Here is an 11,026-nt window from a genome sequence, read left to right as displayed (position 1 = left end):
TGAAAGCAGCAAAACCTTACTTTGCTTTTCCACTTTCCCATGCAACACAGTTTGCACATGGGATAAGGAACACTGAAATGGCAGAGGAGTTAAACCTAGGAATGAAATATTGCCCATGGCTTGCTCTGCTGTTATTTAGCATACCAGGACAGCAATCAAATTCTTGCAGACTCATTACTTCTCCCACAACAGAAATTGAAGGTGATCCCTGAAAAACATTGCCTTTTGACAAAGTCTACTGGAGTGGGAAGAAACAGGCATTTAGTACTGCATATATTTAGTATTCTATACAGAATTGATATAAGATAACAATCCTAAACTGAAAGAATAAAAGAATACTCCAAGGTTAGTTTACCTTTATTTTTGTTGTTCTTAATGGTCCTTAAAGTCTTTCTTAAGTCAATCCAGTTAAAGGCCATAAGTGTCTTCACTATGTGCTCTTTTCTTCTGCAGAATTTGCTCTACTTCATTGTTTGCCCTTCGTAAAGGATTGACACATTGACTGCAATATATTAAAACAACAGCTGAAATTGGTTGACTTCCAAAGAAGGAATTTAGAGAAGATCCCCTAGACTTTAGCCATTAAATCCCAGCTCCAGCGAAAAAAAACCACAAAGCTACAGTTGATTTCAGGGGCCATCACAAAACTTCATCACTAGAACCCAGACAGATTAAGGCTAGGAAAAGCATTTCAATAAGCTTTTCCCATCTCTTACATTTTCTTCATGAATTTCAGCTCACCTTCTGATTCATATAATGCAACCACGACCAGAAATTTCCCCAATAACTAGTCAACCGAATTCCATGGCCTGCTTCCCACAGCTGTACTAGGAATTCAGCAGAAGGAAATGAAGACTTTTCTAATTCTTATTCTATTTTTAAAATCTACACAGTATTATTCAAATATAGCACTAATTAAGTGCACCTGCATTTTCCTAACCTTTAGTGTCTTAACCTACCCATCATTGCATGTGGTTGTTAATGAACACTAACAAAACTGAGAGAAATAAGATAGGATAGCACAGTTATGGACAGCAAAAGCATTAGAGAACACAGCTTAAGAAAAGAGATATTATATTGATAGCACACAAGAAACTGCCAATTACTAGGGAACGGGCACATGCAGATTCTGCTTCCTGCATGAAAAATACCATTGGAAGGAGGCAAATACATGGTTCATCAGTGGGGCTGTGGAAGTAAAGTCTCACTGACTTTCACTGAATTTTACAGGAGTTCCATGCCTTTACATGTTCTTAGTCTGGCCACGTTATGGAATTACCTCTGCTGTCCTAGTCCTGGGCATCTCTTGACAAACAGCCACCCCTAGCTACGTAGCACAAGTGCCTGCAAAAGCTTTCCAGGGGTAGTTGCCCAGGTGTGGTCTCCCTCCCTCCCTCCCCCCCCCCCACCTTTTTTTAAAATATAAATACAGACTCCTATGGGAAGCCTTGGAATTTGCTCTAGAAGAGGCACAGTGGAACTAATCAATTATCCCAAATTTCATCAGCAAAAGCCCTCTTATTTTTTCATAACTCTACAGAACAATTTTTACTTTTGTGCATGTCCACTGCAGTACAGTTTTGGCATTGCACATAGGACCCTCTCAACAATGACCACACAAAGTTGAAAACAAAAGAATTTCCATCCAGAGAGAAGGTTTTAGGCTCATTAAAGGAATGCTTTTCAAAGCCATATCCTCTGTCAACTGTCTCTAAAACTGGTAAAGCTCAAAGTTACAATGTTATAGGATTGCTCCTTTCCTAGAACTCAAATATATGATGTTGGAAATTAAAACCATTTAGCATCTGGTTAATCACTGCATTAAAAAACAAAGCAAAACCCAAGTCATAGCAGAACAGCAATATTCCTAGTTTCACTGGCTATGAAAAAACACAGAAATGATCATTTAAACATTAATGTGAATTCTCTCAAAACGAACACATACTAATTCATTTTCCAGAAAATTTATGATAATTTCATGTTAATTCTTTGCCTCCTGTTTTCAGAGTCACTGATGACTATGACTCAGTGCAGCTATCTGTATGCTGAACATCAGCTGTTGAGCACAGTGTAAGATGTAATGTGGAGATTTTCACAGCAGGTTTTGTCTAAATGTGGAACTCCATAGCAAATAGCCATCTGCTAAGCAGCCGCATTAGTAAAGCCTGTGTGTGTGTGAGTACGTGCATGTATATGATCCCACACAGACTACTAGTATCTTAGTAAAGCAAAAGTTTAACACTTAGGGAAAAAAAAAAATCTTCACAAAACCCACAATTCTGTGATATTAACCAAGCTGTAGCATTAGCCATTCAATATGTACTACCACCTTAGAAAAATAAAGCACAGTTATGTTAATACATTCCATCTTAGTTTAATGATTTTGATGTTGTGGAGCTTACATTTTCCCATTATCATAAGAACATATAGACATGCCAAAACTCTTCACTAAACTGCTTGCATAGTACTTGCAGGCTGTAATGTGCCCTATACGTTATAAAAAAAGCACTGCACATTAGAAGCATTAGAGATAATTAATTCGCTTTTCTCCCAAGCACACTCCTAACCCATCTCTCTTACTCTATTCAGGCCTACTACTGTGTTCTTTCCTTCTGTGTCTTACTGTATAACTGTAGGTCTACCCCACACAGACACATTTCTACTTGTTCTTTTTTACAAACTGCTCTTTCTCATTCATTTCTTCCCTATTATCTTTCAGATAATTCATTCCTGCTTGCACATATCATTTCCTGTGCAGCAGTCCATTGTTTACCATAGGCAGCATCACTCTTTTGTAGAAGTGCTTTCCAAGGCAGTAGTAAAAGAACCAGTTTTGTCTCCCTTTCCCCTGTGATTTTTGAGAGCTAAGGCAAGTGGCAGGAATTTTTCTCACTTGTTTCTCTTTAAACTTATGTCACAAAGCGAAATTAACTTTTCCTCAAAACTTTCCTTTTCTTTTTTTACCGATTTTCCACGTTTTCTTTGCACTCAGGACACTGTACCCTAAAAACCTATTCTGGGTTGAACAGGATGGGCTGTGTGCAGTGTTGCAGGCTGCCTGATAGCTTGATCTCCTCTTAAGTCTCATTTGCCACCTTTTTTGCTCACAACTGGCAGTTGTTGGTGTTGCCTTCCTGCCAAAGAGAAGAATGGAAACCAAATTCCTTTAACATAAATGGATATACTGGCCTTTGGTGGGGAGCAGGGGCAGAAAGTGGGGAAAGATAACCGGAAAGTCAAGGGAGCAAAAGCCTGGTCTTCCATACCTCAGCATATTGGCCCAGGAGAGGATCCACTTCCTGCAGAGCTTGAGCTCAGGAACCACTGCTCAAGCTCCATTCAGGGCTTTATGCGCAGACTTTTGTAATCTGCAGGTAGTGTGCCTTCATGTTTTACACGCAGCTTCCCAAGCAAGGGAAGTAAGATTAAGTCCAAGTCCTTTATAACTGGGTCTTTAGAAAGACTACTGGGGCATTAACAAAATTTTTTTCCTTAAGCCAGATTGACTCTCTGTTTTATGTAGTTTCAAAATAGGACTAATTTTTTTATGTTTGCACATTAGTTTCTTGCCTTTTTTCCCCACTCTTTTCTTCCCTCACTTACTTCAAACATGTCATTTGTCCATATTTTCTATGTTTAGAAGCAGTACATCATAAATTTGGTCTGGTCATGCTCTAATGCTTACCTTCTCTGCAAACAGGCACAACAACAGAATGGTAGACACCCCAAAATCAAAAATCCTCCTGCCACAAGCACAAGCAGTCGAAATGTCAGCTGCATATCTGTAGAGTCAGCAGAAGTTTGGATTAGTTATGAATCACTCTGAGATATATATTGACATACAGATGACAGAGATTAGCCTCCAAGACAGACAAGTATGTACCTCAGCCAGCAACACAATGGAAAAAAGTAGGTGCAAGAAATGAGCTCAGATGAGAAAGATCAAGTCTCAAATTTGGCCTGAGTTTGAACAGCCCGAGTGTTTGGTTAGTTTCAGGAGCAACTGGGGTTTGAGTGAGCCCAGGTCATGGGGAAGGGGAGGAAGGAGGGGAAAAGAGGGGGGGGAGGGAAAGAAATAAAAGTCCTTTAGAAGCTTCTTTAAGAATGGAGACAAAATTATGCAAATGAATGCTATTTATCTATTTCAGGTCATAACTTTTGCATCATTTCCTTAAAGCCTCATTTTATTCCTAGTGAAATTCAAGACAAAACTCCCAGATAAGAACCATTCAAGTATGCAGCCTGTGACCATTTACAGAAACGCAAGTGCCATGAGTCTAATATCTGCTAAGTGCTTCTATTTTGCCAACAGATTGCTACGAGGTAAACAGCATGTGCTCCCAGGGCAGTAAGTGTTTGTATTTTCTTTGGACATATGTTGTACATCCAGGAGCATTCAAGTAGCTAATTAATCTATGAACAAATAATTCTGTAAAATAGTCAGCCCTTGATATTTATGTCCAAACAATAAAAGCTTAACTAGAATGAGGAATCAAGCAGTCACAGCTGAATAAGCATATTTAATTTTAACATTTGCTTGAGTGTGTGTCCTAAAAATGAGCAGAAGTGCTATAATTTTCACTGTACAGCTTTTCTTCTCGCTATAGTGAAGTGCCTTTTATTCATAATATAAAGGCCCAAGTGGGGAATGAATATTATTAAAACATTTTATTTTCTGCAGTATGCCCCTAACTAACAGATTCTGATGGCCTCATGCTGAATGGTACTTTCTTCTATCAAAAGTTATCTAGCTAGTAGTAATTACAGCTGCCCTAGCACTGGAATGCAGAGCTGCTCAACTATAAGAAAAATTTCAAAGTTTGATCCTGACCTTTGCTTGCTTCTGAGCAAGCACAAACAAGCAGAAAGTGAATTCTTATTAACTTACAAGCATTCCCTTGGGGTTTCATATCTGTATTCAGCCAGGTCTTCCTGAAAATTGGAATAATCTCTGAAATCAGTGGAGGTATGCTGACTTATATGAGGAAGACCTAAACCATGAAGTTCTAGATTATTGTTTCTTTTTACTAATTTAACCATCCATGTTTGGCAAGATTGCCTGTGTAATGAGAACTCTTCCTGCTTAACTGTTGGTGGAAAAAAGGATACAATACAACAGGACTTGCTGTGCTAGAAAAAACATAGTAATAATTGGCTCTGTTCCTATTTAAGTCCATGATGAATCTCCAAATATCACTAATATCTTGACATTGTTCTTGACAGAAAACCATGAGATAAATGTCTAGCGTCAGTGCACAAAGCAAAGGACACAAATTAAGACACAAAATTCCATCTGAACATAAGAATTTTTGGTGGTGGGTTTTTTTGAGGGTGGTGGGTTTTGTTTGTTTGGTTTTGGGTGGGATTTGGTGGTAGTTTGTGTTTTGGGGTTTTTTTTGTTTGGTTGTTTTTTTTTTTTTACTGTGAGGGTTCAAACAGTAAACAGTGGAACAGGTTGCCCAGAGAGGTTGTGGAGTATCTGTCCTTGGACATATGCAAAACTTGACTGGACACAGCCCTGGGAAACCTGTTGTAGCCGACCCTGCTTGAGCAGGGAGGATTGGACTATATGTTCTTGAGAGGTCCCTTCCAATCCCAATAATTCTGTGTCTAATAAAAAGCCTCTAACTTTTTTGCATTTTTCAGTTTGTTGAAGCAACTTCACCGTGAAAAGCAACAACTGTTTCTACAAAGCTGTACAAACAGGAAAAAAAAAATTACAAAAGATTTAATTCAACCCTTTCAGTAAAGCAGAGATTACCACGGAGTTATGTGCAAAGGTAGGACAGAAAAATAGTTTGCTGCATTCTTTCATATGAGAGAGAAAAAAAATTATGCACACCAAGTCTATGCTCAAAGAAAAAAAGGAAGGTAAAATATTGTGTTAAGGCTAGAAGTTGAGAACACAGAACCACAGAAATTTTGGTCGTAAGAGACTTCTGCACATCATGTAGAATCTGCACATCAACCTTCCTCCTGAAGCAAGGCTACCACCAACATGAAGTCAAGTAAGTTGTGTCATTGTCTAGCCAAGTCTTGAAAACCTCCAAGGATGGTGACTCCACCACCTTTCTGATGACTTATTCTGAGTTGCACTACTTTTCTAATGAATTTTTTTCCCTTAATGTCCAAGCTAAATTTCCTGAGCATCAATTAGTGGCAATTCCCACTTGTTATGTCATCTGGTTCTACAAAAAGAATTTGTGGCTCCCTCATCTTAGTAACTGCCCTTCTAAATAGGCTTCAGTAGCTATTAAATAACCAATCAGCCTCCTCTTCACCAGATTAAATACATCCAGTTCCTTCACCTTTTCTTCACAGCACTTTCACAGAGTCACTGCTACTTTGTACTAACCCCCCTTTCCACAAATAAAGCCTTCACTCCATTTCTTTGTACTACCGTATGTGACTATGTTTATTTGTATCACATAATTTGTTCTTTGCTTGTGCTGGGGTTGACAAGATCTCCAGAAAATTTTTTATCAATGAATTGTTTCCTGTATATATGCAGTAATAAATGCAAGCTTATACTTACTTTGAAGAGAATGGTGACCTGAAAAACTAAAGGAAGAAACAGAAATGAAAGTTTCATTGAAAATTGCAAGCAACATTTGGCTGTGAGGCAGTAATCTACAGAACTATACTTACTGTCTTTAAATGGCATGTAACATTTCAGTTCATGGCTGGTTTTGGAAGCACAACACTTATTTTCCAAGCATTCAGTTGTGTTAAGGCCCTCTCCTACATGACAAGGAATTAAGGTTTGTTCGTCTTTGTGACGGCATGCTTTAAAAAAAAGAAATAATATGTAAGATCTCTATTCTAGGAGCAATGCTCAAGTAGAGAGAAGTTATGATTTTGGTGTTCCTACTTATGTTTTGATAGATTAAGTCTGCCAGAAAACAGTATCATCGACTTCCATGTATGTTCTTTCCCCAAAACTAATCAATCTTTATTGAAATTATCAGAAAAGTTAAAATCATGTCATACAAAATCTTAAGTAACTTGCTTTATTTCATTAAGAAACATTTACAAAAGCAAATCTAAACACCATTGTGCCACTTTTTTGTACTTAGGTTTGTAAAGTGAGTGGGAAAGAAACTAAAACTTTCTGACTGGACTGTTTCTAATTTAAAAAAAGAAAACAGAAATTTAAGACAACAATGTTTTTGTTTTGTTTTGAAGGGCCCAGCACAGAATATATTGCAACTAACCATCTCTGTTTGGCACTAATTGCATGTTTCTATAAGCAGCTAAAAATCAGCTGATAGGAACAAAACCCCAAGATATCCAATCCATTTATTGAACAAAATATTGAAGCCATTTTAAAAATTTGCTATTTAATAACAGATTTATTGATAATCATGAGATCCTCTGTGGGAAGGGCTTAAATGTGTAAGATAGTTATAAATAGTACACACCTCTATATATTTAATTCCTGTAAAACTTGGTATCGCATCCCTTACATGACACTTCCACAGCAGCTGCAAAGCATCATTTGGTTCCAACAACACTCCCAAGACTGGCTGCATTGTCAGTCTCACGTTTATCATAGACATTACTGGTAGCCAAATTCAGTTTGTTAAATGGGGGATCAGGCCCTTTACAAGACCTCTGTGTTTACTTAGGGCTAGGCGGTAGTAATAGCAGTGGAGGTACACTGATACTAAGGTAACGCAGAAACATACTAAGTGAAAAGTGGTATTTCTGCTTCTCCTTTCTCTTTGTCTGTGATCCAGTTATGGGACCAGACTTGCAAATTTTGTACATGCCAAGCCCTTTCTGTATTCATAGATATTATCTTTCTTATTGATATTAGCAACTTAGCATTATTTCCTTCTCAATAATTTTATGAAATAATGTAGTTATTGTCATTTAACTTCAGCAGTCTAAAAGGCAAGTGGTTCACTCTAAGCTAATGGCTCTGGAGCCTTCTCTAGCCAGTAGAAGTGGAGGAGACACTACTGTGGGGCAAAATCCTTCTCTCACTTAGGATAGCCCAGATTGCTCAGTTCTTCCTATGCGTACATGGGAAGACTAGAAAACTACTTCAGATCAGATACCACAAAGCTAGGCAAGGTGGATCCTATGCTGAACTGTCCAGCATTTCTAGCACAATCACATCACTGATGACCAAGGGTTTTGTAGGAGGGTAGTAACGCTGTGGAAGCAAATTTATGATTGTGCCAAAGGGGTATTTAACAATACCATTTTGAAGAGATCTAGTGAGTTTTACAGTATCAGACTGAGAGTTTTAATACACCAAATGCTGACAGGTAGGGGTGGGAGGGTGGACTGGAAGTGAGGCAGAAGAAGGGGAAAGAGAAGAGAGAAACAATGCTGCGGTGATGAAGTGACACTTACTCACTGGTAAGAAGAAGCTTAAGACAAGTTCATATGTATCGTTCAGTTTCGTGTTAAGTTTGCTGGGTACCACTTCACTTTTTCCTAAAATGTGCTGAGCTGGTGGTGCAAAACCTGAAAGCTCAGAACAATTAGCTCATTACCATCAAAATATCCATAATTACTTAAATGCAATGACATTTTCATATTCTTTCAGTATGAAGACATTTATAGTCATTATGAATTATGACTACTGATGGCTAACAAGGTTAAGCATAGATGTCTTTCTGTTGTATTCACTCATATTACTTCAGATTGCTTAATGAACCACAATGAGTAAAGAACTAAAGCTGTGAAATTTAAGTTAAAGAATCCATTCAGGTGGAAATTGTCAAGATAAAAAGCCCTACTGTTCACCTATAAGGTGCAGGTTACATGAAAACTCTGTTATATCTATAGATGTATTTCTCTTACGTATGCAAACAGAACTTTTGGCCTTTGTTTTAGATAAAGTTCAGACCCCAACTGAAACACAGGAACATGGTGAAAGGCAGCTTTATCAGATACAACCAAACATGCATCTATCCCAACATCCTGTTTCAGACAGTGACCTACAGCAGTTGTGTAGAAAAGAGCAAAACATCCCTGAATATGGAGTTACCGGAGTATTTTCCCAAACTCTAGTGACTTGTGGCTCTAGGACTTCCCCATCACCTTTCATTTACACTACTCTGAAAAATGTGGCATCAGTAAACCTTGCTGCCTCACTACATCTCTTTTTCACTAAACCAAAAGTGCAAATCACAGTGGGACTCTACTGGCAATCAACCACTCCACGAGGAAAAAAAAGAAACCCGGTATTCCTATTTGCTTGCCTTTTTTCTCTCCATATGAGCAACTTACACCATCACAACCTTAATAGCTTTCAGTGATGGAGTTTATTGAAAGCCATTTCATGGTTTTATAGTTCCTTGTGAACAGAAGTGAGATCACGGCCTAACCAAAACCTAAGGTATTGGAACAACTTCAGTCTTTTCGATGATTCTTCAGCTAGCAGCATCAGGAGCATAAATTCTCTATTTGTCCTGGGGCACAACTTGCCTCTTCTGTGCCATACAAAAATCCTTTAGGAAGAAGCAGCATCAGAGTAGGGAGAATTGAAGATATGTCAAAACAGAGAATCTGAACCTAACGTATAACAGAATGTGACCAGCAAAGTTCACGCTAACAGTTATGTCATGGTCCCCCTCCCCACCAGTAACCAAGACAGAAGAACAGAAAATTGTAAAGATTTTGTAATGATTTTACAGGAAGTTCATGAGATGAGGTATCCGACAATCAGCTTGGTAAGAATTATCTGAAGATATGACCATGGCTGTCCTACACATTACTCTCTCATATGGGAGTTTAAAGAGACACAAGCCATATACATAGGTTTAATGGGCACTGCCAATCCATATAAGCTAAGCTGCATCATGTACTTATGAATCACATTTATAATATCTATCTATATAATATCACATTTATTATATCTATGTTAGAGCTCACACACATACACACCCTGGAAAAATGTGTTTTGGTTTTTGTTTTTTTTTTGGTTTTTTTTGTTTTTTTTTTTACAGAACAACTTCCTCATCTAGATACCGCAGAAGCATTTTACAATGACACTCGCAGCCACTGACAGCCTTTCACCAAGATCTGAAAAGGCAGTCTCTGAAGTCTGGTTTCTCAATGCATAAAGGATCAAATGCAAACTTAACGCGCAGGCTGATCCTTTACACGCATCAGATGACTAGATTTAACTTCTGGTGGTAGTCCAAGTTATCAGACAAAAATCTTTGCTAACTATTTTGAGCAACCTGCTGTAGTAAGCAAATACATCAAATCTCAACAGATTATAAAAACACCTTTAATTGTATGCTGGAAAAAAAAAGTCAAAGTGGGGGAAAAATAGAAGAATCTATAATCAAAGGTAAAATAAAAGCAAGATACACTGCCAGGGATGAAACAAGCAGCATGCGTTTCTCATACAGACCCAAAAAGAGGGAAATGGGAACTATAGCTGGGGGGGGACGGGGACGGACGACAACATATCAACATATTTTGCTGTATTTAAATGTCAGGACTGATCAATCCCATCTGGAGTAATTAACTGTTTGTAATAATTTTCAGTATTTTTCAATCATTATCAAGGCAACAAAATTGTAAACTTAACTTCTTGCTAGTAAAAGTACTTGCTGCTTCTACGAAAATGCTTTTCTCCTGGCCATACTCACTTGAATTGATGCTATAAAGCAGTATCAGTAGCACATAGTTCCACGCTAGATGGGTGCCAATTAGCAGCATTACTGCAATAAAACCAACAGTAATAATAGGTATATGGTTATGCATAAAAAAAATTATTGATCTTAACTTCATATTTATGGATTAGAACAAGCATGACAGCAGATTGCTGCACCGAGCAGGACTGCCTTTTTTGCAATAAGAAGGAGGCCAAACCCAGTAAAAATATTTCTTTTTGCAGTAAGTGATTTTTGAAGAAATTACTCATTTAAAAAGAGCTTACAGGGAGGCATTTTGTTAACAGAGAATAGCAAAAAAAATGGTCTCTCTGAAGTGTCCCAGAGCTGGACACCTGACACCTTAAAAAAATCACTTTCAGCTAAAAATTTTAACTCAGGTT

The 11,026-nt window shown here is 37.9% G+C and overlaps 1 protein-coding gene across 1 annotated transcript; it reads right to left on the bottom strand.

Annotated features, from left to right (window-relative positions):
* Window positions 1-408: 408 nt before the first annotated feature.
* On the bottom strand, window positions 409-10,689 carry LOC142415300 (fmr1 neighbor protein-like). Its single transcript, XM_075513465.1, has 5 exons — window positions 10,620-10,689; window positions 8,365-8,478; window positions 6,649-6,786; window positions 3,686-3,782; window positions 409-502 (listed from the first exon to the last, which is right to left on the bottom strand). Exons 1-5 carry the CDS (start codon window positions 10,687-10,689, stop codon window positions 409-411), a joined length of 513 nt encoding a protein of 170 aa, XP_075369580.1.
* Window positions 10,690-11,026: the final 337 nt, after the last annotated feature.

This window comes from Mycteria americana, chromosome 10 (genome assembly GCF_035582795.1).
Source record: "Mycteria americana isolate JAX WOST 10 ecotype Jacksonville Zoo and Gardens chromosome 10, USCA_MyAme_1.0, whole genome shotgun sequence".
Lineage (NCBI taxonomy): Eukaryota > Metazoa > Chordata > Aves > Ciconiiformes > Ciconiidae > Mycteria > Mycteria americana.
The sequence above is the reverse complement of the archived record's forward strand: the minus strand, read 5'-3'. Positions and strand labels throughout refer to the sequence as shown.

Bases quoted from the DNA above. Each gene is read 5' to 3' on its own strand.
- LOC142415300 (XM_075513465.1), bottom strand. From the start codon at position 10,689: ATGCTGCTAATTGGCACCCATCTAGCGTGGAACTATGTGCTACTGATA. The intron at 8,479-10,619 runs GTGAGTATGGCC...CTGAGCTTTCAG, and splicing joins GCTTTATAGCATCAATTCAA to GTTTTGCACCACCAGCTCAG. The intron at 503-3,685 runs GTAAGCATTAGA...AATATATTGCAG, and splicing joins TGTGCCTGTTTGCAGAGAAG to TCAATGTGTCAATCCTTTAC.